Genomic DNA, 25,426 nt, shown 5'->3' with positions numbered 1-25,426 from the left:
AATTCAGACCCCACCCCCACCCCTGCTAAAAATTACTGTCATATCTTCAAGTTCGAAATTTTTAAAAAATGGATTGTGAATATTTAATTATACGTTAAAAAGATTTGAATATCTCAGCTCCTAAAGCAATGTAGATCACAAAATTCATGTGAAAACAAAAATAAAGAACTACAATAAATAAACAAACACAATTGAAATATTTTCAAAAACTGTGGTTATTTTCGTGGGCATTGACTTTATTAAGTACATATTGCATCTTATCCCTTGAAAGTTATTAAATGGAACGTATATGAATTTTGTAATTATGGGAATACTGTCTTGAATATGAAATCTACATGTTTTAACAACTGAATCTAAGAAGTATTAAGTAATTAAGACCAAAGAAACTTTCGGATTATTTTCTCTTAAAATTGATATTCACTTAATTTAAAATTCATTCTCTTGATTTTGCTAGTTTCTACCTTGAGATTTCATATTTTTCCCATTTCCATTTTTACATGAAAATAGCTGCAAATGACAAAACTGTGTATCTGTCTAAACTTTGATATAATTTTATGAAAGCATGTTGCCCAACTGTTTACACTTTTTATAGGATATGGAATGTTCTAGAGTAACTGCAGAAACTCAAGCTCTAATGTAGTTATCAAATAATCCTCACCCTTCATTTTTGCTGAAAAGGCTGGGGTTAATGACTTGGTATCCATTTCGCAACCATTACTATATTTGTAAACTATCTTCTTTGCCAGGAAAGCAACATTACAAATTTGTAACAACATTATTACAAATCAGTAATTTGCTTCCAAGCATCGTTAGTTCAATCGTTGGAAAGACCGTTTTACTATCAGCTCTGTTGGATGCTGGCCAGATTGAACTAACCATGCTGAGAAGCAACATTACAGATTTATAACACTGAACCTCTTCTGAGGACTGCATGTCCCGGGCAGTACAGTTCTCAGTTAGGAGGGTTGTATATTTGTTGTCTGCATATTCTTATCTTCATGTTTAATAAAAGTCTTTGTTTGCTATTGAAGCCTGGTGATTATGTTTCTTCATCGACCATCAAATCGGAAGAACCCCAAATTCTATAAGAATATATTGTTAGTTTATAAAAGCTTTTTAAAAAATTATAATTGAATATCTATATAGTTTTAAAATAAACTTAAGAAACTTATAAACTTAATTAATATAATGTTAGTTTCATTTCCTTTCAAACTTGGATTGTATGATTCACTGCTTCCTTTATCAATCAGCTAGCACATCCATCATGTTATAATATATTTTAATTATATCAATAAACTTTAAATTTACAATTTGTTTTGTTTTTGGTGAGCTTAAAGCAGTAATAGCTACAGAAGATCCAAAAGCAAATTGGAAAATAATAATTAGAAGAAAGAACAATCAACAAGAAATTTATCTGCATTACAATTTAACTAAACAGTTTGAAACCATATTACTTTTAATGCTTTCAAATTCAAACCCATACTTTCAACTCTTGATAAAGTATTAATATTGAAGTTAAAGTATTAGTTATTTGCTAAAATTAAGTTTAAAAATTGCTATGTAAATGATAAGAGTAATATAAAAAAAATTGAAGTGTGTAACAAAACAAATTTTTTAAACTTTAGGAATTTCAGTCACTATTAAGATAGTAACAACAACAACTTCTGGTTTATGTCTCTATTTGGAATTGTGGAAACTGTCATAAAGACCTCCTGTTTGAAATCCTTCAAAATATTTAAGATGGTCATCTTGATTTAGAAAATTTAAAGGTAGTTTTAATCATTGAATTAAATTAAATTTTCTTCGTGATTCTTATTAAATATTCAGTGTTCTTATTTATTTGCAAAATTTGTGGTTAAACTATTCCGCCTCCCTCCCCCCTTCTCCTCTGCGTTTTTCTTCCAAAATGGCATCCTGAAGAAAATTCTTGTGAAAAGCTTTGCTTTGAATCTTGGTTGAGTTCTCATCATATCATATTTCTTTATTTTTAAAAACTAAAATTTTATTAAAAATGTTTTTTGTTTATAAAGGATAAATGAAGCAAATTTTCACCTTTATGGAAGAATTAAAATGTTCATATTTTGTAGGAACTAGTTGATGTGACAACACCACCTGTGCAGACTGGACCGCTTCTGACGTGTAAAGTTGAACCAGTTGATGTAAGCATCATAGAATATTATTTGCAAAATTTCAATAATTAATTATTTCTATTTATAAATTATGTAGCTGTTTAGCAAATTTTTAAAAAAACTAATTAAGAGAGTAGAGGATTGTTTGTAAAATTTATTGTGTTGTTATAGATGATCAGACATAAAGTCTGTGGATGGCATATGACTCAGAAATATTTTAGTAACCCTAATATTCCTGCAAATATTTTATTTACATACCACCAAAATTTTAGGCCTTAAATGTGATAATATTTTTTTAAATTATGCATTATTATTAATGGCATATAAATGAATTGCATGGTTTGAGAGATATATGAAGAAATTTGAAACCTTGAATTATGAATACATATTGCATGTTTTAAATATTTGGAATGTAAATTTCATCTGGTTTTTCTTCCTATGTAAGGAAAACATATCTTTCTCTGTTGAAATTTTAGATTCATGATGATTGGGATTTGAAGATAGAATTTATTGAGTTTTAATAATTAAAATTTTACAATGATTGTGCCACTTTGATGTAAAAATAGTTAAATATTTGCAAGATAAAATTATTTGCCATCTGGAAAATATTAGAACAAGCATAACCAAATAAGTTATCTGCAAAATGGTTTTTGGCTCAATTTTTAAGATCATAACTATAACCATATTGTCTCAAAATGAAGGATGGCTATAATGTTTTGGTGTCAGTCTTGGCTTCTTAACTTATGGGGTATTGGTTCAAACCTGATTCTGCTTTATATAGGCACCAATGTTTTTTAAAGTCGCTTGTGTAACATTAATTCACTCAGGTGTGAAAATTAAGAGAGAAGACTCAACTCAGATAGTTTCCATCATCTAGTCCTCTCCAAAATAGCCCTATATATATATATATATATATATATATATATATATATATATATATATATATATATATATATATATATATATATATATAATATAAACATTTGAAATTAAACTATTGCACCAAGATAGTAGAGAAATACCAAAAATTACTAGAAAATATTATCTTACCATAATATTTCCTCTGTTTTAAACTTTAATTTAACACTTTGTTGACCGGTGACGAGATAACTCGTCTTTTCATGCCCGAACGTTGTTGACCGGTGACGAGATAACTCGTCTTTGCACTTTGATATTTTTTTCTAAGTTCATGAAATGCAAATATTTTTTCAAAAACTTGCAATGCAAAATTTTGTCATGTTGGCTTTTCAAAATCAAAATTACTATTCTGATTTCTGTTTCCATTGCATTGTAAAAATTTAAAAAATTTGAACCATGTCGGAAGAACTTTTTAGCGAGTTATATGCGGATGTTTTGTCGAATTGTCCGAGTGATTTCGAGTTCAGTGATTCTGATAGTGATGATTCAGACATTAGACCATCAAAACGACAAAGAAGAATTCTTTCCGATAGTGAAGCAGATAGTGATGAAGAGTGGAATGATATTGATATTGTTCCTTCTTTGGAAGATTATTCGAGAAATTCGAGAGTACCGAACTTCGAATGTGATCCACCAAGCATCGTTGATGTAATCGATTCGTTTTTTGATGAAGAATTTTTCAATTTAGTTGTTTCTCAAACAAATCTATATCACACCCAAATGAAAGATTTGCATAAAAATTCAGCCAAAACTTTACAGTGGAAGGAAGTAACAACGAACGATATAAAAAAGTTTCTTGGATTGTTGGTATTGATGGGACAAACGAAAAAAACTTGCTGGAGAGATTATTGGTCAACTGACCCTTTGGTGGAAATACCAATATTCCCTAAAACAATGAGCAGGATGAGGTTTAAACAGATCTTCACATTTTTCCACCTCAGTGATAACGTTGAAAATGTACTTAGTACAGATAGGCTTTATAAAATTAGACCTCTCTTAGACTACGTTATTTCCAAAAGTCAATCGATGTATGTACCGAAGCAGCAATTATCATTAGACGAAGCAATGATACCATGGAGAGGACGTCTAAAATTCAAAACATATAATCCTGCAAAAATTACAAAATACGGAATTTTAGTGAGAATGGTTTGTGAAAGTGAGTCAGGGTACATTTGCAACTTTGAAGTTTATTCTGGTGTTGGGAAAAAACTTGAAGAAACAATATTGTCAATTTTGCAACCGTATTTTGGATTTAATCATCACGTGTATCAAGATAATTATTACAACAACGTTTCAACAGCTAGTATTTTACTTGAAAATAAAATACGTGTATGTGGTACCATTCGCGAAAACCGTGGCTTGCCAAAATTACTTATAGAAAAATCCAAAAATCTTCAGAGAAGGCAAATGACATTTTTACGAAAAGGACCGATTCTGTTCCTCACATGAAAGGATAAAAGGTTAGTGCGAATGATTTCAACAATTCATGATGCGTCTATGATAACAACTGGAAATCGAAATAAAAATTATATAAACAATAAAATAAAACCTTCATGCATAATTGAATACAATAAATATATGAAAGGAGTCGATCGTGCAGATCAATATTTGGTAAACAGCAGCATACTGCGAAAAAGCATCAAATGGTCCAAAAAAACAGCATTTTTTTTTATCAATTGCCTTCTATTTAATGCTTTCGTGATTTATTCGAAAAAGTGCCAAAATAAAATAAGATACAAAAAATTTCTCTTAGAAGTAGCTAGGATATGGCTATCTTCGGAATCAATTGAAAGCAACACACAACCAGCAAATACTTCTCATGCATCTAAAAGAGCTCCACACAAAGATCCTGTATCTAGGCTTTCAGGAAAACTTCTGGACCACGTTTTAGAACCAATAATTACTGCATCTAAAACAAATCCAACAAGAAAGTGTCGAGTATGCTCTTCAAAAGGAAAGCGCAGCGAAACGATATATATTTGTAAGACATGTTGTGTACCTTTACACGGCGGTGAATGCTTTAATTTTTACCATACAAAAAAAATTATTAGTTATTATTATTATTGTTGTTATTATTATTATTAGTTTTACTATTGTTTTGTGCAAATAAAATGTTTTGAAAATCACTTCGAATTTTATTCAATTACATTTTTTGCCCCGGTGACATGAGATATTTTCTATATCAAATAGCGGGTGCCATGCATACATTTTTGTGCGAAATGGCCGGTCAACAAAATAAATTTTTGTATGAAATTGCCGGTCAACAAAGTGTTAAAAAAGAAACAAACATTTCCATAATTTTGCAACATATTTAAATTTAGTTTTTAAAACTTTTTTATATATGTAGTATAGAGGAAAAGTATACTAATCATCGAAAAATTTGAGTTCGAGATTTTAAATCCCATGGAATTTGAAAAACACATTTTTTAAAAATGTCCGTTTGTTGATCTGTGTATAACTGAAAAATGCCAGACAGTTGAAATTTTTTATACAGTCTTCACACCATATTTGCAGGTGTCTATCAAACTTTGAGTGAAATCTGTTAGGAGGAAGTCTGTCTGTTTCAATATAAGTTAACACAATATTTACAAAAAGAAAGAATAAATAGATAAAATTCAGCGCATAGATTTAACATCTAAAGTGTAGCCATCTATCAGATGTTAAGCTAAATCCAACTATGGGTTAGCTGCCTGTCAGTCTGTACTTTCTGAAACATATAAACACAATAGTTCAAAAATACTCTAAATTAAATATATCAAATATTAAATTTGATTTTGTGACTACACATCCTCTTTTGTATCAAATTTTTGTTTTAATCGGCTGACAAAAACGTGTCTAAAGCAGAAATTCGATTTTTGGGTACTATTAACCCTACCAGGGATCATTCACCAAAAAACTTGCCAAGAATGACAAGTGAATTTACTAAAAATATTAAATATGCACCAAAAGTTAATATTTTGTCGGTATTGTACATCAATGCCATATATGTTGCCTGTATTGGCAAGTTCATTAGAGTGTATATGAGAAAATTTTAGGGAGATTATTTACACTGGTTATATATGTTAATCTTTATTCCCTATGCTCTTTATATTTCTGTTCTGTTAATCATAAATGTCTCTTTAATGAAAAATTTTATTTTTCAGTATGTTGATGATGTGGTATTGAATACATCTACTCAAGATACTGGTAACTTGCAGTAAGTCATTATTTTTCGTATTATCATTTTTTGTTCGAAATCCGATATATAATTATGTTTCTTTATTTTTTAACTAGCCCCCGTTGGCGACCGGTCGGTTCGCCAATCTTAATGTTCGTTTAAATTTTAATAATTAAATATTTTACGCAATTCCTACTTTAATAGATTCCTCATCAAAATATTTTAAAACTTCAAATTTTGATAGTCATATAATTCACTCATAATATTATAAAGGCCTTCAGTCATAACGTAATATGTATCTCTCTAATTTTCTGTTAGCTCTCGTAGAATTTATGCTTTAAATTAAAGTGGAAAGAATTAATCTGCAATTAATATAATAATATTTTTTACTGAAACAAAGCATTTTTTTTATAATATGATTATTGATAACAGAGTCACTGAGCGTTTAAACTTTATGGGCACTAAAGAATATCTTTCTTATGTAATATCTCAAGAATTTGTCAACAAAATTTTCTCAGATTCGCCATGAGCAGATCGATTCATTAACAATGTTTAATTTTAAATGCATCAAATACTAAGAAAATAAAATGAATCGTTTAAAATAATCGGTCGAAAACAGGTTTTAAAAAAAACTACTTAAAAAACAATGCACTTAAAACTATAAGCATATACAAAAAATATATAACTAACATAAATACAATTTAATTACAAAAGCATGCAACTAACCTAAAAATAATTTAAATCAAGAATCATCCGTTGGTAATATTGTCACAAGCAGAACGCAATGCGCATGCGTGAATTTGCAACGCCAGTTACGGTAATGGAAATGCGTGAATTTTTCTACGCCAGTTGAGGGTAACGCTATGCAGATTAGAAATTTTTAATTTCCTTTATTCTGTGTTATTTTAATTCAAAAGTACTTCAGAATGAATCTGAAGGATCGATTAATTAACAATGTTTTATTTTCTTAATGTTTGATGCATTTAAAATTAACAGAATCATTTGAAATAATCGGCCGAAAAATGTTAACCCTAGCCTCATTACTGTTGAGAAAAAAAAAACTGAAGCCTTACTCATTTGGCGTTAGGGGAAAATGAAAAGATTTTTTGGCGGAAAAGTTAGTTTTTTATTAATAATTAAAATTCTAATTAAAAATTCCAAAAAAAGGGACCCCAGGTGCACATTCCGGACCTCTAAGGTATACATGTACCAAATTTGGTAGCTGTGTAGGTCAAATGGTCTTTTCTGTAGAGTGCCAACACACACACACACATTGAGCTTTATATGTAAGTATAGATATAGATGATTGAAAATATATGTAGTGGTAGCTGATAATCAGCTTTTTTTTTTTTTTTTTTTCCTTTTTCTTTATAAACAGCAATGTGACATTAACTTCATCTGCTCAAAATACTGATAACTTGCAGTAATTAATTATTTTTTATCATAATTTTTAATTGAAATCCAATATACAGTTGTGCATCTTTGATTTTTTAATGATAGAAAATATATTTTTTGCTAGCTGATACTCAGTACTTTTTTTCTTTCCAGAAATAGCAATGAAGAACTATCAAATATCCTTTGATATTTTTCATATTTTAAATTCATCATATCTGTATTTTATCATGTATTTACTTTATTTTGAATATTAGCATTATATAGGAAGTCCACTCTAATATGGCCTATTAGTTAAAATTAGAATTATGCTTTAGACGTAGAATATTTTAGCGATAGACATATAAACCCAATTAGGAAAAGGCTCTAAATGTCCCAAAAAAATCATATTTTATGACATTTGAATCAATAAATATATTGCTCAAGAAATTATGATACCTAAATTTTCTATAATTTCCAGTACTATTGGTTACGATTAGCTCTTATATATTTGTCATATTTAGCTCTACTACTTACATTTAGCTTCTCTGTTACCAAAACTGGCGCAGATATGAAGCTTTTGAATTTTATTGTTAGGCCAATAAATGCCACCTCAAGCAAATCCCATGATATTTCTTGAAGTAGCCATTAAAATTGTCTAATATGGTGATATTTAAAACTTCATAACTATATCAGTTTTCACTGTAGAAGCATAAAACTTTGTTATAGTTGTTTGTGTCAAGTATATATTACTAAATATGACTAATAGTAGGAAAGAGAGATGCCATATCAGATTGAGATATAAAAACTGAAAAATATTCAAACAGTAGAACAAATAATTCTTCTCATCATTTGGAGTATATTTTTTTCCAATTTGAATAATATGACTATTCTTAAAGGTTTAGATAGTAGCTGTTGGGACATGAATCAAGTGTAGATTTATTTTATTTAAAAGGATATTAATCTTACATATTTGTAATTATAGTCTTTTTCCTTGCATGCTTATATTTTTTAGATTTCAGTACTTTGCAGAATTAAAATTCCATTATTAGCTACTTTTTTTGTACTTCCCATGTATTTTATCAATATTTATGCATTCAACAAATTGTTCTGTAGTCCTAATGATGCCTTTATAAATCTTATTTAGCAGATATTAGACGATTCTGTTTACTTATTATTTTCTAAATATGAAATTATCTATCTGCTAAAAATTAATCCTTTGAAATTAATTTTGACACACGTGATTAAAATATGAAAAATAATGCAGAATTGCAAAGGAATAATTTTGCTGTTTCACTATTGTGTTAATGTATATTCCACAATTTATAATTAGTTATGATACAATGCATGTTTTATTTGCTTATTTGTGAGTTGTGATTCTTCATAATTTTATGAATTTTGTTTATTTTTGAAATTTATTTTTACTTTTTCGTATACACATCTCGTATACTGGTGAAAAATTTATTAGAGAGTATGCGAGAAAGTTTTGGGAAGACCATGCCTGCTGGTTTATGTGACTGTTTGTTGTGCAGTTAAAATAAAACCATCTTAATTTTAATTAACCAAAAATAATAGCTAAAATTTTATTTATTGATATTTTGTATATTCCGCATTATAAAAGAAAAATATGAGTTATTTTAATATAACTATAGCAAGTTGTATATTTTTCTTAACATTTAAAACTTTTTGATAAGTTATTGGAGGAAAATGTAACTTTGAAGAATGCAAATATGGAGCTAAAAGAAAAAATCAACCTTCAAGAAAAGTAAAGGCTCTTTTTTGTAGTTGTTTTTAAACATCTGTGTTATTATATTAAAACTTTTATTATTGTAATTTCTTCACCAAGACCAACCATATAAGAGAGTAGAGTAACAAAATAATTATTTTATTTAAAACCCTATACATTTACAAATAATGACTTATCATCTAGGTTAATATTATTTACAAAAATTAAATGACAGTTCAATCATGAAATAGTTCTTTAATGAAATCAGAGAATAAGTCACCAAAAAACCGCTTTTAGCTATAAATGGCTACTCTAGGGTAGCTCTAGAAATCCACAAATTTTCATTGAGGGGACCCTAACACAGAATCCGAATCACACGGAGCTTCATAAAAATCCAGGAATAAATATTTTCTTTTTGAAAATATGTTTGAGGGTGTTTATTTGCAAAGAAAGTATTCTGATTTTCCAAGTATTAATAACAAATTTTCAAGATAATAGAGTCATATCTCTGTCTAATAGCAAGTGAAATTTTTTAATGTATCAATAAATATTTACAAACAAGAAATTTAAAATATTTTTTTAATAATTTTATGTGTTTCAAAATAAAAAAGAAAGAAAGAAAACATGCAGGAACTTGATTTCTTTAGTTTTATTAAGCCTCGAGAATGAAATTTTATTTTCTATACAAGTATCTCTCTGACCAGTTTCATTGTGAATCAAGTTTTGATCCAAGTTTTTTTTTATCAATAAATTGACTTTAAAAATCAGATTGTATCAAATTCAAGTACAAATAAATAAAATTTTAATATGTAAACCTAAAGATACTGAAACTTTAAGCATGTATTTTGATGAGATAGTTAATGATATTAACTGGAAGTTTTTTATATTCTGAAAGATGACTTTTGCTAATGAAACAATTGCTGGCCCTTGTTAAAATGTAAGATGTGGAATGGCTTTGTTATCCCAATATATTACAAAACCAATAAAATAAATAAAACTGACATTATATGATTAACATAATTTTAAAAATATATGAAATCGGTTAATTTCATTTTAAGTAATTATTTTAGTAATGTTAATTTTTGTATTCAGTTTTACATGAAAGTCACTATTACTTTCCCAAACAGCCACTTGTTGATTAAAGGATGAACTCAGCTGCTACTAAGTCAGCTAAGTAATTATTCTTAAAAAATATTTAAAAAAAATAAATGCTACATTTGAATAAGGAAATATTTTACTGTTTTAAACTAATTTTTGATTTTTAGTTACTGGAAAGCTAATAATTACACTGAATATTTATATTTATATTGCATCAGAATCTTTAAATTTCAATTTTCTGATCTTGATGACATTTTTTTTTCAGGAAAATTATTTTTACATTCTTTACTCTAGTACATATAGCATGTTCCTTTAATTGTTATTATTATTATTTGCTTGTTTGTTCTTTTTTTCCTCAAGAAAAATTCGAAAATTGTGTTATATTTGTACCTATTAGAAATTATATTTATGAAAGAGATCTAGAATTCATAGACAAATACCTTACTCATTAAAAAGCTATAATTGTGTACAAAATTTTGTAAATTTCTGCTAAAATATATAATTTGAAATCTTTATGTGAATAATTAATGTAAAATTTTGATAATTATGCCAAAAATTTCATTATCAGTGTCAAAATTGTTTTGTTTAAAAATTCAGGAGCTTTGAAAATATTACTATTCTTTTTAAATATTTTTATATTTAAAAAAAATTCAATACGCATTTTACAGTTTAAATTTTTCTCCTCCTTCCCCTCCGAAAAAAAAATGACCACAGTGTTGACTCATAAATTGTTTACGAGTTAAAATACAAAAGCTGTTTACACTTTTTTTTAAAAAAAAATTATTGTAATATATATCAAGTTTTATATAACACTCCTTCATGTTAAATGTTTTGTTACAGTGTTTAACTATCATTCTTTATATAATTTTCTTTGATGGTAATACTTTTTTGGGCTTAATGCAGGCATAAGAATTTATTTAAAAATAAAAGATCTTAAAGTATTTGTAGATGCTCATCATTTTTCATTTACACTTTAAGATTTTTTTTTCAAATTTTTGTATTATACCATTTACTTTTCATAATCATACTTAATCTGTATTTAAAATATACTGATTCTTTGGATTTATAGTGTCTTTGATATATGATTAGAATTTAAAAAATTCTGTTTTGGTTAAAAAAAAAATACAGATTCTGTCTAGTATTTATTTACAAAGGTTATTTTCAATTATAGAAAGCTATGAAAGCTATGCAATATTAGGTGGCAATTGAAAACATGAGCTGATTAATGACTGAAAAAATAAATTTGTTTTAAACCAAACAAATTCCTGCATACATATTCTCCAAAAAATATGAAATAAACTTGCATTAATTTTGCATGCATTTTACATGCATATCTTTTAAAAAAATTTCTTGCCTGCAAATTAACTAAATTAAAGCACTTCTAAGGAGACTTAATTTAAGGTTCAAAAATGAGTTATTAGTATGTGTGTAGTTAAAATTACAAATAAAATTAATGTGAGTTTTTTGTATTTGTTATAAAAATGTAATATGGGAAATTTGTTTTCCATGAAAAAAAGTTCCACATTCTTTATAAATATCTGTCATTTATTATTAAACATTTCTTGTGAATTTTTCAACTCTTATTATTTTATTAATAAAATAATTTCACTTTTTCAGGTTGATTGTGTCTTATGAAGAACAAGTGTCTCATTATGAAACAAATATTTTAAATGCTAATGTGGTATGGTTGATTTGTTTCACATTTTTACAAGTACTAAAATAAGAAATTATGTTGTAAATTATCTATGGGAAAACATTTTCTTTGCTCAGTTCAGTTTGCTCAAATTCAGTTTTCTTATAAAGCTAATGAATAATATATTCTTTGAATATCACTTTGTTCTGTAGTAGTAATTTTTTTCATTCAATTATGATTTTAGATCAGGAAGATCAGGAAGTTTTGACATTTATAACAATTAAAGACATAAAAAAAGCAAATAATTTCTTTAATTTTGCTGTTTAGTTTCCCAATAGTAGTGTTTTTTTAAAGCTTATTTTATTAAATTTGATATTCCATTCTCTATTAACTCTTTCGATCTTGCTAATCTTTTCTTATTAATGGAGCATTAAAATACTAATTTAAACACTCTCTGAAGTGACGTAATTTTTCATTCATTGATCAAACAGTTTTTCAGCTCATTTGCTGTAGATCCACTGATTATTTAGCCAATAAACTTATTTCTACCTCATTATAATTTTTTAATTAAAAATTTTGTTTTTAAGAAATAATCTGGGCATCTAATTTCTTATCATAGGTAAAGTCTGGATGTCTCAAATATTACTGAAGCTAAAAGCACTTACTAATAAATTTGGGTTAAAAATTTTTAAATTATGATAATATCCTATATTTATAATCCTATCTTTTAATGTTTTCCCTTTGATTAGATTTTTTTTTTAAATCTACTCTCTCATTTTTTGGATATATCTTTATATATATTTTTTTTAGATAACTCTTTCTTTTTTAGATATATTTTAAAGATATCTATTTTGTGTTATAATTCCTCTATTTCCTTAAAATATGCAAAATAAGAGTGAAACTGTATTTATATATTGTATGAATTACGAAATTGTTTTAATTCTAATTTTTCTTTACAATTCCTTATTTTAAAAAATTTTTCCTTCCTCCCTCTTAAATATTGCTCTTTTATTTCAGAGACTTAAAGGTTATCTTCTACAACTACAATATTTTAATTTCAGGACATTAATCAGTTAAAGAAGAAGATTGAAGCAGATGAAAGAGAAATTTCGACTTTGAAATTACAAGTGCAGATGCTTAAGGTAAAGAAAGATAAAAATAAATTTCAGAAATCCTTTTTGTAAAATCCTTTTTGAGTTTGAAATTCTTGGCTAAAAATAATTAACCAATGCATTATTCAATGAATATTTTATGATTTTCAAAATTTACGCAAATAACGGGAGCTAGAGAACTTTCTATCATATCATAATGGAATTTAATGAGAATATATATTAATGTAAGTTTAAGAACTGAGGGAAGGCAAAAAGATATAAAATTTTCCCTATCTTCATTGTGAAGTTTGTGATTGCTTATTTTGTTTTCAACTTTTTAATATTTGCTTCTGGTTCCTGCATTCAGTTATAAAAATATGCAAATTGCTTTGCCATATTTTATTTAGATAGGAATATTTGCAATATCCGTATACACAAGGTGAGTAATGAAATCCTTTTAAGCTCTTTTCATTCAAAATGTCATCTTATGAAGCCAGGGAAGGAATGTTTACTTATAGTGGCACCTATAGTGGAAAAATTTGGAAGTTGCAAAAGTGAAGAAGATTGCTCAAAAAATCTAATTAGAAAAGTGAAGGTTATACCATAATAAAAACAGGATAAAGTTTCGTAGAGTTATCTGTAGAGGCAGTAATATTTGAGATTAAAACTTTGATATGAGATGAACTTTTTATAACATGAAAAAAAAAAGAAGAAGAAGAAGAGGGTTTTAACCTAAAATTAATAAATTGTATCTTTAGATCCCATACTACCAAATACATGCTTCAGATTTATTTTTATTATTGTGATTTTTGTTTGCTTTCTTCATTGCTTAAAATTCACTTTGCCACTGCTTAATTCAGAAAAATTGTATAATAATACCATGTAATACATTTTTTAAATTTTAAAATGAACAATCCTTTTTCAAGATGTGGGACATTCATAATTTTAATCTCATGGGCTTTTTGGTTGATTTTCTTTATTTTGTAGTTATTTTTGTAACTTCTTTATTTCACTAGGGGTGCTGTAACTTGTTTCAATAAATGCAGCATAATCACTTTATTATAGGTAAAGACAGTAGAGTTTAGTTGCATTAGGGATAAGGTGTAATATGCATTTTATGTAGTGATTTTTGAAATTATATTAAAATTGTGTTTTATGACTAAACCTATTAATAAGCACAGTTAGTGCCCTGACGAAACAGGTTGTCAGAAATTGTATTGAATGTATTCCATTTTAACTTGTTAATTGAAAAAAAGATTTTATAAATTTTGATTTGAGATAAATTAATTGATCTCGCAAAGTTTTTAATTTTTTTAATTTTGTCTATATGTCAGAATATAAATGCAATTTAAGTATTTTTTAATAAATGCAATATTAATTTATGAATCAATATAAATGTCCAAAAACCGTACAGTGGGCATGTTGTAGCATGCATTTCCCTCTTGTTAGTTAGACTTCCTGCTTTAATTGATGCCAAGCCAATTACTATATTCTTGTTAAAGTAATTAGTAAACAATTGCTAATTGAAGGAAAGTAAAAATATGTTATTATTTATGACGAGATGATGGAGTGGAAAGGAAACACACATATAAATATATATCAAGCAGATATTATCCAATTATATTAAAACGTGCCAAACCAAAGTACATAATTGCATCACGAATTGGAGAGAGTAACAAAGGAAATGAAAGTGATTACAGAACAAATTATAAATCTAAAGGATTCCATCTATTTATTTTCTAGCTTCAAAATGAGAAAGTATAAAAAGAAATCTGAATGGGCTTCAAAAATTTCAGATGTGTATGAGTTAGCTACAATCGAAGCCTTAAAAAAATAGTATTATAAATGCAGCTATTATTCGATATTTGGTACATATCTCTGCATAGATATATTAAAAAGAAATAGTAAAATATTCCTCTTCATTTTGGATATTCTAAATCGAAGTGAATATTTGCATCTGTGGACAAAAAGAATATATCTTATTTGCTGAAATATGTGGATACTTCTTTTATATTGCTTCCACTGGAAATAAGAAAGTTGTCTAATCAGAGTGCTGTAAGCATTAACATTTAGAATATGCCTTCTTTCTAGTATGAAAATAAAATGGCTGATCAATTCTGGCATCAAAGAATGGGTGTAATACTTAACTTTCTTATCTGTGAGAGATAACAATCTTTCATTTCTTTATTTCAAGTGCAATTCTGTTAAAGATTGACTTTTATGTTGATTGTTTAGATAATTTTACCATGTTTTTTTTTTTTTTTTTTTTTTTTCATTATACATCACTTGATATCATTCATTGCGATTATGCCATATTATATGCTATTTTTGCATTTTTTCGTATCTTGACTATACATACAGGAAAAACACAAGGAATAATTTTTCCCAGTTTTGAGTGGCAATCCTGAGTACAAGTTGTAAAGGCTGATTAATGTTTTTAAAATAGAAATATTTTTTTAAATAGAAATATTTTTTTAAATAGAAATATTTTTTCAAAATATTATTACAATTAGCCTCCAGCTTTCATATACATTCCTTCTTTACCAAAAAGCACTTTACTAATATCATAATTATATACACTCAGACACATACAAATTTATTCAATTTGGAAATGTTCAATAATATTTTGAATAAATATTTATTTTTTCTTGATTTTTTTTTCCTCCTGATTTGTAGAATAAACTTTTAAGGATGAAAATCCATCCACCGGAATGTCCTGAAGAAAAGAATGAAGAAGAATTGTATGTATTTCTTGAATATATTCTACTTTTTTTATTTTAATTTTTTTGCAATAAGCAGGTATTTTAAATTATTCTTCAGAGGCTCTAGTTTGATTTTCATACTATAGTATATATCTTTCAACTTTTATCTTTAATTTCAATTTCTTTCTGCTTTTGAAATTATTTGCTTCTGCTTATTTTGACTATTTAGTTGTCAAAGAAGAATTGATCTGTATAAAGCAACATGTGTGAAGCAATTGCTGTTGATATTATTTGAAGATAATGCAATAATTTGGAAATTCATAAATTGTGCATGACTTTTTTAAATATCAAAGATGCTGACTTAACCCGTAACTGGGGAGGCACGGTATCTCAGACCGCTAAGAATGGATTTTCGGTCACTCCTTTTCTATTTTTAGATCAATCGAATGGACTGACCCTGGCTTCTTGATTTGTGACCTTACTGCATGTGCACTATTTCAACAGGTTTTAGCTTATGCTTACATGTTTGCATCATTTTCCATTGTGCCAGTGTAATCTTGCAATTTCTGCTTAATAACAAAGCTTTGGCAGTGCCTATATCATGCAAATGTGTTAAGGGGATCTTCAACAAAATTAAACAAAGAGAATAAATTTTGTTTGACAAGTGAAAGAATTTCAATCAACACAATACAGAACAGAAAAAAAGCCCCCCCCCCAGAAAAATCTGTATTTTTTAAAGAATTTTTGAGATATTGTTTTTTATAAAACTATCCATTATAAAAAAATAATCTAATCATATTGGAGTTATCAGTAGAATTTAATTATAAATTGTATCTATAAGCTTAGAACAGAATGCAAAATATTTGTTGATAAACTGTGTGTTGCAATTTCTAGAAATTTTGCTTTATATTGATTTTTTAAAATTATGTTCAAGATCCTAAAACTGAAGGAAAATATTTACTCTATTTTCCATAAATTTCTATAAATAATGATTCCAATAACTTTCTGACTGTGTATCCTTTTTCTAAATTCAAGGAATATGTCTGCTGCTGTTGGGAAGGAAAAAGAAAATATCACCCAGTCTGTAAAATTTATGTCTTCAACTTCCAGCAGATCACAGAATTCTCCCATCACCGAAAGCACTTTTAATTCAGTAAAAAACCAAAATGTTGCTGAGCATGTTGAATCAAAAAGCATCACATCAGTTGTCCAGGAATCTTCACGCAACAGATCAACTGTTGAACTTAATGAATTGTGTAATGCCGTACAAGAAAGCTGTCCCTTTTCTCAATCGAAGAATGAAACTCAGTCTTTACCAAATAGCATTTTTAATTTTATAAATACTCGTGATGTTGAGGAATCTGTAGATGACAACTCAATTAAAATTAGAGCTAGTTTCAATAAATCTCATATAATAAGTAACGATGCTGAGGACTTTGTATATCGAAGCTCAGTGGAAGCTAATTCTTCTCTGAATACATCTGAAATAAAAGTAATGAATGCTGAAAATTCTAAAGAAAGGAATTCAGTTAATTCTAATACTTCACTAAATAAATTTGAGATGGAAAATGAGGATGTTGAAAAAGCTATATTTGAAAGTATAATGAAATATCTGAATTCACCTGAAATGATTCCAGTTGATGCTGAGACATCTGCCGAAGGAGTTGTGGTTAAAGCCGATGCTTCTTTGAATAAATTTAACACAAAAAATAATGATGCTGAGGAAGTTGTAGAAGAAAACTCTCTGAATGCCTCTGTAATTAAAACTCAGTTGTGCAATGCAAATAAAACCCAAAATGAATTTGATATACCTGTACAAGAACAATGTGTATTACCAATTAAAAAAATGAACACTGAATCATATAACTTAAATTGTAAAGAAAATGGTCAAAAACTTCCTGAGTGTGGTGATATTGCCTCTTCCACATTAACCTCAAAAGATATATTACTTTCTAAAAAGAAAAAAAGGAAGAAAACAAGAAAAGAAAGAATTTTAAAAAGAAAATCCTTTGTAACTCCTGTTTCTATAAATGCATTTCATACTGATCCTTGCAGTTCAAATGAAATGAAACAACTATCTGAAGTTCTTGATCAAAATCAGCAAATATCCTTAAACGAAAGAGAAAACACTGGATCTTCTAATGCAAATTGGAAAGAAAATTATCTGAAGCTTCATAATTGTGGTAATAATACATCTTCCATATATAAAAAAAGCGGTCTGTTGCCTCCTAAATGGAAAAGAAAAAAAAGATTGAAAAAAATAAGAAGGCAAATGCGAAAAAAGCTTAAATATCCTGAATTAGATCAGCAAGTATCTTTAAACACAAGAGAAAATATCGAATTATGTTATGCAAAATCTCATCAAGACATAAATCATATTTCTTTACCGAAATTGATTGTATTCATGACAGAACATTGTGAAAAACTTGCAATGGAATTATGTACAATAAAAAATTCAGAATTCAATAAATATAGGGAAGGTACAAATCCTCTTTTCTTTATGCTAGGAAATATTGATACTGGTCCAATCTCTGATGCGTGTTTAACACAGCATGTGCAATCCTTAATTGATTATTTTTCAGACCCCAAAAAATTAGACATGCCATCTTTAATTTTTCTGATAGTGGATTATCTTTATCATGATAGAGCGCAACATGAAAGTTTGTTTACTTACGTTCATAATCAAGATTTATATGTGTATTTACCATACTCTGAAAGCTGTATTGTTCGCGCTGTTGTTGAAATGGAAAAGAAGTCATTGCCTCACTTGAATGGATTGGGAAAGAACGTTTTAAACATAATTCATAATGTGATAATTTCAAAGAAAAAAATGCCACTGAATGGTTTGGCTTCTTTGTGTAGAGTGTTTATGGAGATGTGCAAATGCTACAATGATAGGTGGGAAGTTCTCTTTTTGTGCTGTGAACTGCTGAGATTGGGACATCCGTTAGCACCATATTTAATTAACATACTTGCTGCAGTCTGGAGAGATCCATTTAACTTGCATAATACTTTTTCAGGTAATTATCTAGATATCACTCTGATAAGATTTTTATAAATATCTACTCAAATTTGTGTCCAAATGTGATTTTCTTTATTATTAGTTTCTCTGCACTAATTAACATTCCATTAGTCACACCTTTTCCGACAGATTGGTGGTTAATTCTGTTTTTTTCAGTAATTAGATGATTCTCTGTCTGAGACAAAATTCTTTTTTACTATCTTCCTAGTTTGTTTTTTGGGAAAAAATGTATTGTGTTTACATATCTATATTATTCTATTGAAAAGCTTTATGATTTACTAATGTTAATGATATATACTAATGTATTAGATAGATGCAGCGCAATCACATCCATTTGAAAAAAAAGAAAAAAGTGACTTATGGAGTGTTAATAACAAATTAGTTTGTCATTTATAAATGGTTTATCATGCTGCAGTATACATGCTGTTTCCAACAGTTCTAAATACTTGAATTCTTTTTTTCCTGTTGGAGATAAAAGCACTGTGAATTGCAGAAGTGCTCAAAATAATCTATGAATGGTATAAAAGAATAAATACGTTATGTAATGAGAATGCTATATGAATAATAGATATGAAATTTGGCCCAAATAAAATTTAGCAGGTGGGAATATGCACATCAGTTAATTGAATTCATAAAAATTAAGATAATTAACTTAGCAATAACTCTTACAAATAATATTATCTTCTTAAGAAGAATAAATTTTTTGTAACATTTAAAAATTCAGGAAATTAATTTTTTAGTTATATTAATTTAGGTTCTGTACAAAATCCTATCCATTTTTAATAAAATTTTCAGAATGTTTTTATTTTTTACAAAAGTTTTTTCGCTTTTTTTATAATGAAATTCAAATTGCTTTCATTGTCTTTTAAATATCTAATCAACAGTCTTTCTTCCATTATTGATAACCAAAGCAAGAATATTCAAGTGTTTTTCATGTTATACAAATTTCTTTTTAAAATATAATTTCGATGAAGTTTTGATTTAATAAAAATTTATGTTCATTGCATACAGCCTGTTTGAACAACGGAGCTGAACATTTTCCATCCATTTTTAAATTCTAGTACTTTGTGTATGATTGGATGTATATAAATATATTATCATTTTTTATGTTTGTTTTTTATTGAAGTTCATTAATTTTTTTTATTGGATCGATTGAAAATTCTCTTAAATATTTCAAAAATTATGGTAGCATTCTCGGTATTATTCACTCTTGGTATTACAAAGAATTCCATCACTGAATGATTTCCTTTATTATTCTTATGTATTTTATAAGCATATTTTTAATTGGCAACAAGTTATTGGTTTAGTTGAAGTTTTCTGGATTTAAAATCAAATTTTAAGTGAAATAAATATATTTGGCAGCAACATAAAACAGAACAATATATAAATGTACAGTCACAGGGGGAAAAAAAAGGAGCCACCTAGATTTATTGTGGCATTGTTTATTTGAAAGTATCATTTGAAAGGGATTAATGCAGTCTTAAAGGTTTTTGAATTAAAAATTTAGTAAGGAGACGTCTGTATAGTTTTTCTTCAATGGATCCTGATGGACAACTTTCATATCATATAAGTGTGATAAAATCCGTGAAAAAATTTGATATTGTAGGATATTAATAGACAATTGTGTATTTTTTTTTTCAGTATGGATTTCCTTATCTTCATATTTAATTTTTAAATATTTTTACTGGAAAGTTACAAAATGGTGTGGAATTGGTTAACTGTTTGTTCAATTTATTAATCATATTTTTTATTATGAAATTCAAAAACATGGCACAATGTAATTGTGCAAAATAGATTTTGTCATGTGTTTTTTTTTAGAGTTATTTTGCAGTGTTGTTAGTTTATTTCTACTTACTTTTTATGAGTATAATTGATTCACATTTTTAAATTATTGAATCAGCTTTGTTTGATTATATCTTCTAGGTTTAAATATCTATGGGTAACTTTTGGAATTCAGTCTTGAAAACAAAGTTTGTGTGTAGAGTTAATTGGATTCGCATGACTTGTAGAGTTATTTTACTTATTTATTATTTATCCATTTATTTCTGTTTTTATATCTGATAGTATTAAATTTAGTTTATTTATTTTAGTGGAAGAAACTATGTTGCTGAATTCTATCTTTTATGGAATGGAAGAAAAACCATTGTTAATGGATTCAGACCTTTGGATACGAACCCTTAAATTAAAATCTGCTTATTTTCCTGACCCTTTGGTAACAGATCCCCATGAGGCAATAGAGTTTTTGACCTCTGAAATTGTTTCAAGGTGTACGAAAGGTAAATACCTATCCATCAGTTCTGAATTATTATAACTGATATGCTTATAATGCTGATGATATTTTATAAAATGCTTAATTATTTTCTAAGTTCAATGGAACTTTACCATTTTTTCCATTTTTAATTTAATTTTTGTTCCTTGAATTTAATATTAATATTATGCTAAAATATGATCTGTATTTTTAATATATTTTTATACATTCAAATTCAAACCCAAAAATTGCAAAATAAATAAATAAAATAAAAATATTTTATTAATTAATTGTCTTTGCACTATGTGTCACCATGATGATAAGTTGATAAATTTTAAAAACTCTCCTTTGTTGAATTCTTTTAAGGACTATGTGACCATGAAGTAAATTAATCCATTTTTTCTCCCTTTTATTAAAAAAATGAACACATTTAGATATGAATTGTGCTACTTATTTTGAATTTTTATTATGCAATATGTATTCAGAGACCTAGATTATGAATTTGTTTATTAAAAAACATAATTTATTAAAATTGTAGTTTATTAATTTCTGTTGTTTATTAAAATAACTGCATATTAAAAGTAATCTTTACTACTGTTTTTCTTTGTTGTTTATTTTTTCTTACTATATTCACTTTTAGGCTCATTTTTTTAAAATTCAGATTTTTGACTAAATTGAATTTTACTTTGCTTCAGTTTCAAATAAATCTAGGCCCGAATTTTAAAAATTACTATTATAAAAGAAAGCAAAACTAGCCTCATTTTGAATCTTCAGATTAAGAATTATCTTATACATCTAAAATTGAAATTCTTCAATATTGTGAATGGTTGACAGTTTGAAAAATCTAATATTTAAATGATTTGTTTAATTATATTATCAGTTCAAGACTATTATAAAACAATTCAAAAGAATATTACACTATAAGGTGTAATTATGTTGTATATATGACCATAATTTTTATTTTTCAACTTTCTTAAATCTAGAATTGTGAAGGTTTATGCTCCCTTTAAAATTTTATTTTTTTTTTAAAAAAAAGGAGATTTATTTTTAAAAATGAAAAAATTATAAGTTGATATATTGATTGAATGTAGAACATCTTTGAACCTTGGGGAGGCCTAAATAATATATCAGCTGCGAAATATTGTTTATTCTCATTGAACATATATAAATACGAATCATAATATATCTGGTGGATCATAATATCCCTTTCGAGGCCCTATTGGTAAAGATTTCAGGTATAATATATTGACAATCCTGCATTCCATTCTATTCATAATGCATTCACCAATTATCTGGTTGAATTAGGACCAAACCTTATCTAAATAATAAATAAATAGTAATAATAAATCTAATCTAGTCTAACTGATTGATTTTCTGATCAGTTAATAAAAACAAAGGCCATTTCTCAGTTTTTTAAAAATGTACTTATTGCATCGTTTCTTAATGACTGCATGGATATCACATTTTGTATACTTACATATTGCATCATTAAAATAACACTCCTCGAACATATCAGTCAGTCACTTTTTTTTACTTGTTTTACTCAAAAACATTTTGTTTGTGGATCCCCCCCCCCTCTTTGGAGCCATCAGTATTGTCAGGTACATAATTTAAACAGATTTTCTTGAATACAAATTGTATCAATACCCATAAAAATATAAATAATAATTAAAAAACATTTCTAGCATCAGTGACTGATATTTTTGTTATACAAGTATATTCGTCTTATTTCATATCATTTCTTAACAGATTAAAAGTATTTGATGATCCAGCATTTTGTAATTTCTGAAGTTCCATATTTTTGTTTTGTTATATTATATGCTGGTGCTGCAAAGGTTATTGCAGTTCTATAAATCCTTTTTTTTAAAGGGTGGAAAACCAAATGTGTAACCATTAAATGATGTTGGAAATAGCTTTATTGAAACCATTTTATTAAAAAAAGTAATATTAGTCAAAAAATTTCATATGACAGATGAAATATTCATCATATACCTGGAAATAGTTAGTTAGCATGAAGTGAATACTTTTGAGGTGAATTCTCTTCTCTGAAAATACTTTTTAACATTTTATTGCTTTCACAGAATTCATATTTCTCTGTCTTTTTATATAGGTTTATGTGAAAACTTATGGATGCTGGAAAAACCCTTAGTTATTTTTGTTTCAAGAGAAACTTGGAATTGGAAGATGCATTTTAGATATGAATATATATTACCCAATTTGCTGCATTTTTCAAAGTGTTTCAATGAACATGGGTTTGATTTATTCTGTAATTTGAATGGTAAGTGAAGTAATTTTTATTTCATTTAGTGCTTAACATTGTAAATTAAAAATTATTTAAGTTATTCATAAATTTGCATATTGTGCTTGTATAAATTAATATCTATAATTATTCTATATTAGTAGCATTATTTATTGCTTCTGCTTTAGGTATATCTATAAATTTAATGTATCTTTATAAAAATTGAATAGTTGTGTAGTGTTTTGTTTTCATTATATAAATTATAATTGTCAATATGATTTACCATTTGTAGTTTGTTTAAACTAAAATGAATTAAATTGCTTTTGTGTCATAGAAATCCAAACAATAAGAATAGATTTTTCTTAAAGTTTTATTTATGATTATTATTAAATATAAGAAAAATTTTATTGAAAGTTTCATGACAATTAAATGAGTACACTTAATTAATTTTCATTAATAAATAATTATATTTCCATGCAAAGAAAAAATCAGCTACTTTTAATCATTTTATGTAATTACCAACAGGTGACCACTTACAATCTCATTTACAATAATTACTTGTAGATAATGTGGATCTTATACCGTCATATGGATAAAAGCTATGATGGTTTGTCTTTTCATTCTTTCTAAATCATCTTCTGATTTATTAGAAATATTGATATTTATTGTAAAATTGGTCATTTTATATTTTGCTATGTTATTTGCTATTAAAGCACAAATAAACAAAGGAAATAAAATTGAAATAAAACATAATGAAAATTTAGCATAATACTTATACTTTGTTTGACAGTAATTTTAATTGTTTTGAAGTGTATCTAAGAATTTCATTAAAGCGACCTTATTTTATTTTGCTTTCAAAAAAATTGTTAATATATACGTAGTAATGTATAATTTAATTAGTCAAATAAATAAAACAAGATATAATTCTCAACTGATAGCCAAAATGTTCGCTTAACAATGTGTATGTGGTACTTAAATTTCCAGTCAGCTTAGTAGTAGAATTCTCTGATATATTTGCTTCCTCTCACAAATAATAATTTTAAAAAATCGAGATAAATAAAAATTGTTTACAAAATGTTCATAGTCATAGAAGTTGTTTTGATGCAATATTTAGGTGTATATCATTTTATTGTTTTTGTACTAAACATTATTCTCAGTTTCATGTAAATATTTTTTTATATAAATAATATATATTAATGTTCATTATAACTAATTTGTAATCATTGTATTTGTTTATCTAGATACTATTATTTTTAACTTTTTGTCCAATGTAAATTTTTCTTTAATGAGTAAGTTAAATTTTGTAATTTCATAATAACATTTTTGTATATTATTATGCCTTTTAGCATTATCTAAATGTATTATTAGACTAGAATACTTTAATAAATAAATCTTAAAACAAAATAATTTTTAGTTTTTTATGACTTGTTTATCGTCAATTCAAATTGATTTGGTTTGATATCAAAGTTATGATTTTATCTAATTGCTGAGCATCTAATTTATTTGACATTTTTATTTTATGCAGTGGACATTTTCAGTTTTTGCAATGTAAGTCCTTATGAAGAACTACTACAATTTTTTACCAACTCGGCTCTTCATCAAGGTAGTGAGATTTGTCAGTTTATATATTAAAATAAATTTTTAAATATATATTGTTTTCTGCTTTTATATAAAATTATATCTTTATGTATATATTGAATTAAATATGAGATTCAGTTATATGAAATGAATATTTTACTTAATATCTTTAATGACTGTCTTGCTCGACAAAATTATTGATCTTATTTAGTTCTAATTGATTTTTTGACTCATAATTTGGTTATTCATGTTTGCCTAAAGAAAATAATTTCGGACTTTGGGGAAATTGTGATTTACATTTATTTTGCATTTTTTAGTAGTCTTACACAGGCCCTATTTCTAATGCATGCATTATAGGGCATGATATATTGTACAATTAGCAAGAATTAAAGCATGCTTATAAAATAAGTTAGTTTAGCACTTATAATCTTTGAGCTTATATAAAATATTTCTTGTTGTGTTAGAGGATTTTAAGTACAGAATTTGGATATAAATTGATATAATAAAAGTCAAG

The 25,426-nt window shown here is 26.7% G+C and overlaps 1 protein-coding gene across 2 annotated transcripts in view; it reads left to right on the top strand.

The window, feature by feature from the left end:
• Positions 1 to 25,426, top strand: part of LOC129957157 (uncharacterized) — a 40,454-nt gene that overhangs the window by 8,905 nt on the left and 6,123 nt on the right. For both annotated transcript variants that reach the window (XM_056069334.1, XM_056069333.1), the window contains 11 exons: positions 2,088 to 2,159; positions 6,191 to 6,243; positions 7,753 to 7,775; positions 9,259 to 9,340; positions 12,017 to 12,080; positions 13,094 to 13,174; positions 15,800 to 15,864; positions 16,861 to 18,845; positions 20,938 to 21,123; positions 23,206 to 23,373; positions 24,860 to 24,937. In XM_056069334.1, the coding sequence (XP_055925309.1) occupies positions 2,088 to 2,159; positions 6,191 to 6,243; positions 7,753 to 7,775; positions 9,259 to 9,340; positions 12,017 to 12,080; positions 13,094 to 13,174; positions 15,800 to 15,864; positions 16,861 to 18,845; positions 20,938 to 21,123; positions 23,206 to 23,373; positions 24,860 to 24,937 (2,857 nt within the window). The remainder of the gene's footprint in view (positions 1 to 2,087; positions 2,160 to 6,190; positions 6,244 to 7,752; positions 7,776 to 9,258; positions 9,341 to 12,016; positions 12,081 to 13,093; positions 13,175 to 15,799; positions 15,865 to 16,860; positions 18,846 to 20,937; positions 21,124 to 23,205; positions 23,374 to 24,859; positions 24,938 to 25,426) is intronic.

This window comes from Argiope bruennichi, chromosome 11 (genome assembly GCF_947563725.1).
Source record: "Argiope bruennichi chromosome 11, qqArgBrue1.1, whole genome shotgun sequence".
In the NCBI taxonomy this organism is placed as follows: Eukaryota; Metazoa; Arthropoda; class Arachnida; order Araneae; family Araneidae; genus Argiope; species Argiope bruennichi.
Note: the sequence above shows the minus strand (reverse complement) of the source record. Positions and strands in the feature narration are given on the sequence as shown.